Source organism: Frieseomelitta varia, unplaced genomic scaffold (assembly GCF_011392965.1).
Source record: "Frieseomelitta varia isolate USP_RPSP 00005682 unplaced genomic scaffold, Fvar_1.2 scaffold_235, whole genome shotgun sequence".
NCBI classification, from domain to species: domain Eukaryota; kingdom Metazoa; phylum Arthropoda; class Insecta; order Hymenoptera; family Apidae; genus Frieseomelitta; species Frieseomelitta varia.
Window position 1 is genome coordinate 77,936 of NW_025109963.1, and position 5,329 is coordinate 83,264.

General features: G+C 35.5%; 1 protein-coding gene across 3 annotated transcripts in view; it reads left to right on the forward strand.

Annotated features, from left to right (window-relative positions):
• The window catches only part of LOC122527862, a 79,943-nt gene that overhangs the window by 64,916 nt on the left and 9,698 nt on the right, over positions 1 to 5,329 (forward strand). For all 3 annotated transcript variants that reach the window (XM_043652418.1, XM_043652420.1, XM_043652421.1), the window contains one exon: positions 2,938 to 3,370. In XM_043652418.1, coding sequence (XP_043508353.1) covers positions 2,938 to 3,370 — 433 coding nt within the window. The remainder of the gene's footprint in view (positions 1 to 2,937; positions 3,371 to 5,329) is intronic.

Below are 5,329 nucleotides of genomic sequence, written 5' to 3' on the forward strand. Positions count from 1 at the left end.
AAAAAAAAAACTAAACTGATGGATTTGCCAAAGTTATAAAAAAAAAATTGTGAAATTAAAATAAAAAAAAAAAGAAATTGTAAAAGTGTCTCTTCAATCAGGGAGAGCCTGACTTCGGAAAAGATCACTTCCGTTAAAAGACCATCCGTGAAAGCTTTTAAAAGTTGAAACTTTATCAATTATCGCGGTAAGTAAACAAATTTCCATTGTTATCTGCACCGGGACAGGCAGATATCTCTCATATTCACACGTTCGCAGGGAGAGCACGCGTGTTTTTCATTCGTCGATTGTTTGAGTAAATAAACATGTTTTGCTACGCGAAGGCCACGTTAATTGAACGAACGCGTTCCGCATGCTCAAGCCGCTTGTTATTTTCAACAACGTTCGTCGCTGTCAGAATTGGTTGATTTGCAAATTCGTGCAAAGCTGAAACAAAGTTGCTCGATCTATTTCAAACCTGTAAATATGCTGATAAACTTTCGAACAAGGGAATGCCCTTGGGTTTAGGATAAGCTTAAATATGTTCAAATATGTACATCGATCGGGGAACATTGGGCGTGTTCATTTTCATCTTTCACCGTGCTTTGATTCGATTGAAAATAAAACGGAACGTTTCGCGAGATAGGAGCGAGAGACGTAATGCTATCTGGCAAAATTACGGATAACTTAATATTCCGCACGCTGGCGCGACAAATTTTGCAAATTTATTCTCGTACGCGTAATCGAATACACGAATTAATAAAATTTTCCACCGTGAAACCGCGAAAAGTTGCGAAATTCTACGCGACCCGTTGTGACGAGCGAACGATTTTACAGAAGATTTTTTCTATTTACTGTCCCTTCGATCGTGAAAATTCGTGAAAAAAATTTCGGCAAAATTTGGCGTTCGAAACGCGCGAAATACGAGAGAGATTTGTCCGAAAAATCGAAACTCACAGCGAGCGTGAAAAGAAGTTTAGAGCTGTCAGCGTGGACGTGGATTTTTAAAGGGCAACGGGAGGCGAACACGTGCAATTTTCATACGCGAGGCGAGATGATTTGGATTTTGTCTGGTTTTGTCGCCAGCTTTAATGGGGGTAGATTCCAAAGAGTAAAATGTTAACATGTATACGCGTGGAATTTTTACACGGGCGCGCGAGAGACCCTGTTCGTGGAATAACATTCACAGACGACGCGTGTAGAGTAGCATCGAGAGTTTCTATTTCGTTCCAGTTCCCGTAGGAAACGTTCCGAAGTACATCGAGTTAAAATATAAATGTTCCATAAATATCGAGAGGGTGCTGCAAAATAGAAAAGGTAAATACAATATTAGAGGAAAGTAGTGCAAAACAAAAGAAGTAAATGCAATATCAGAAGAAATATGTAAATACGTAATAATATATAAATAATAATAAATATTATAAATATTATACTAACATGCAAATAATAAATATTATAATAATATGTAAATAATAATAAATATTATAAATATGCAAATAATAAATATTATAAATATTATAATAATATGTAAATAATAATAAATATTATAAATATTATAATAATATGCAAATAATAAATATTATAAATATTATAACAATATGTAAATAATAATAAATATTATAATAATATGCAAATAATAAATATTATAAATATTATAACAATATGTAAATAATAATAAATATTATAAATATTATAATAATATGCAAATAATAAATATTATAATATGTAAATAATAATAAATATTATAATAATATGTAAATAATAATAAATAATTACAAATATTATAATAAGCAGAGGAAGTAAATGCAATGTCAGAAGAAAGTATAAATATATCCAAAAAAGACTACAAAAGTATTTCAGGAAAAGTAAGTGGAATTTCTAAACAAAAACAAAAAAACAAAAAAAACATCTTCCCTGCGTCCTCAGAATTCCTCAAAAAAAAAAAAAAAAAAAAAAAAAATTGTGAATGAAATTGTGTGCCTTGTTCGAGCCTTCTTGCTTGTGAAACTCCCGTCCGATGGAAGGAAACCGAGGGATTCTCCGAAGATATCGGCCCCATGGATCATTTTGCCTGATGCCGGAGCGACGAGAGAAGAAGCGGCAAGAGAACTGGAACACGAGTATCGACGATCGAATTTACGAAGCACCACAGGCCATTAGTCGCTGCTGGGGGAGCACGCTGAGATTAGAGGGGCGGATAGACGACCAGGAGACGCGGATGCACCGGGGCCGGTTCACTTTAAGTTCGAATACCAAGCCTGTCTATAAACAGTTTGGTGTTCTACCTTACAGTGAGTCGACCGCGGTATCGTCGACGTTCCATGCGAGAAATATAGATAGATAAATAGACAAAGAGAGAGAAAGAGAGAGAGGGGGAAGGAAAAAAAGGGCGGATCGATAAACGAAAAGCGTGCTGTTACGAAGGGGAAAAACGTATCGCGTGGCGATACGTGTCTAAGTGGATGGACAGTGATGGCGTTGCACGTCGAAGGAGAAATCCCTGAAACGGGTCAGCCCCGAGCTCGATCTAGGTCGAACACGACCCTAAGAAACCCGGATCGGATTGCTTCCTTTTAACGATTTTCTGTCCAAAGACTGTCGCAAGTGCTTCAGAAGAAGCTGCGTTGCTTGCGTTAAATTTAATCTGTCGAGCGTCGACATTGAACCGAGCGATCGTAAATTTATTACCTGCGGACGATAACAAACGTACGGACGATTAATTAACTTTTTTATTCGCTCGCGTCTTCCACAAAAATCAAACTGTGCGCGAGAAATATATATATATTTATAAAAATATATATAAATATTTATGTAAAAGAAACAACGAGGTTGTTGAAAGTTTGACAAAGGAGTCGAAGAGAAAAAACATCTGACAGACATTTTTTTCTTTCTGTCCTTTCTCTCCCATCTCTTCCGTGATAATGCATGATTTCGATTGCATCAATGACGTTTCCATAGACGAGTTTTGCAACGAGTTCCCGCACAACCTGGTACCGACGCCTGGCTACTGGATCGAGTGCTCGAGACAGCAGATCACGTCCGATACGATCTGGGACGAGAGCGAGAGCGGCGAGGCGACCGACACCGAGCTGGCCGAGGTTCAGCAGGAGTCGGACACCGACGAACTGCCGAGGAAGAAGACCACCATCGAGGAACAATGGGAGAAGAACCAAGGGTTCGAGCTGACCTCCGTCGAGCAGGAGACCTACGAGAAGTACTTCTACGGTACTGAACACTGGAACTACTTCACCAACGACGAAGACCTCGGCCCGGTGATACTGAGCATCAAGCAGGAGACGTTGAACGGCCGGGAACAGTTCAGAATCCTCGTCCGGGCTATCAGTTACACCGTCCACGGCCTGATTCCAGCGAGCTGCGTGTTCGCCGACAGGTATCTCGCACGTTTTTCTTCTCTAGCGTGTGTATCTTTTTTTGTTTTTTTTGTTTTTTTTTTTTTTTGTTGAATATCATTTCTCATTGTAGAAGAATACAAATAACAATGGAACGACGCGACGCGATGGCATGGAAGTGTAATTTATTGTTGCACGATTATTGTTGTTGATTTGCTTGTGGTTTGGGTGAAGTCTGCTGTGTCGTTCGAGAGGATAAAATCTCTTTGACATTTCCTTTTATTGTGAGCGCCGGATTTATACGGCATTTTTTGAGTATTTTTTTTTTTTTTTTAGCGGCAATAGTCGATGTTGAAGGGATGTACACTAACAAAATTGGGGATTTACTTCCGGAATATACAGTTTTTGCGTAAATTGATGAAATTTATTTAAACATTAAATTCGCCATTTAAAAAAAAACACTAATTAAATATTTTGTAATTATAAATATTATAATTATAAATATTTTATAATATATTATATTTTAATAATATATTTATAATATTTTATAATAATATATTTATAATGTTTTATAATATATTATATTTTATTATATTATATAATTATAATATATATTATAAATATTATAATATTAAATATTTTATAATTATAAATATTATATAATTATTATATAAAATATTTAAATATTTAATTAAATAAAATATTTATTTTAAATATTTAATATTCAAATATTTAATTTAACAAAATATTAAATAAAATATTTAATTTTATACAATTAAATATTTAAATATTTTTTATACTGAAATAATTGAAAACAAATGATATACGCCATTAAATTCGTCGTGAAAGAAAAGAACACAAATTTCATCAGTTTATCGTTCAATTATTTTTTATATAATTTTCTGATGATCCTTCCAAATCATGCATACATTTTCCTGAATATTTATTTGCGGAAATTATACATTCAAACGCAAATTGCGGGCAAATTGGAATCTCGATGAAAAAAGGAAATTCATTATTTTCGGTAGAACTGGAAAATTGAAAATTGGTAGAGTCAGGTGGAAACGTAAAGTTCAAATTGAAACTCCAATTGCCAGGAGAATTTTTAACGAAGCGGGAAAATGAAATGGGTTTGGAATATGGTCGATGACGGGGATTATGGTCGGACGAGTCAGGCGAGTAGCGCGAGTCGAGCGTTACGCTGGCGAGCATCGTAGTTTAGAAACTAAACAGCGTAAGTAGCCAACGGTAATATCCCGGCTCCACCTAGGAGGCTTTAATACCGTTTTAATTAGGTTAAACTGCTGAACCGAAGGGAAATTAATTCCGCGCTTCGAACTGCACAGAAGCAACAAAATAACAGGATATACGGAGATATTCAATTTGCACGGGTCTTTGTCTTTCTATCGCAATTATCTGTGACAAAACCGTTCAGATCATCTGAACAATCTGTATCGTTAAAATTTAGAAAAGAAAATAACTGAATGAGATTATGTTGCGTGAAGTGTTTTTGAAAATATTTCGACTCTGTTGTGTGTGTGTGTGTGTTTTATGTATCTTTAAAAGCACATTTGCCGCAAATAGCGCTTAACCTTATCGTTACAAAGGTGAGGCCGAAAATATCGCGTAAATGGGCGGAAGGTGATGCCTAAAGATAGACGAAAAGTGGTAAAATAAAATTTCGTCGTCCGAGCTTTAATTTGCCGCGGAAAATAGATTTTCAGATAAATTGGCCGGATGAAGTGTCGTTGATAAAATTCTCCTCTTGCGCTCAGTCGGTTTTAATAATACGTAAAAGTCGCGTAGGTGTTATATATACAGGGTGTTTCGTAATTTCGTGAGCTGATTGTACTTGCCTAAAAATAATGAAAAAAAGTCAGATAAATATATGTCCTGTCTGTCTTCGTTTGTGAGATATAATGAATTTTATAAACAGAGCAAACTCTAGTAAGCTAGTTTTACCAGGGATGGTATATTCAATTTTCATAATAATCATAATT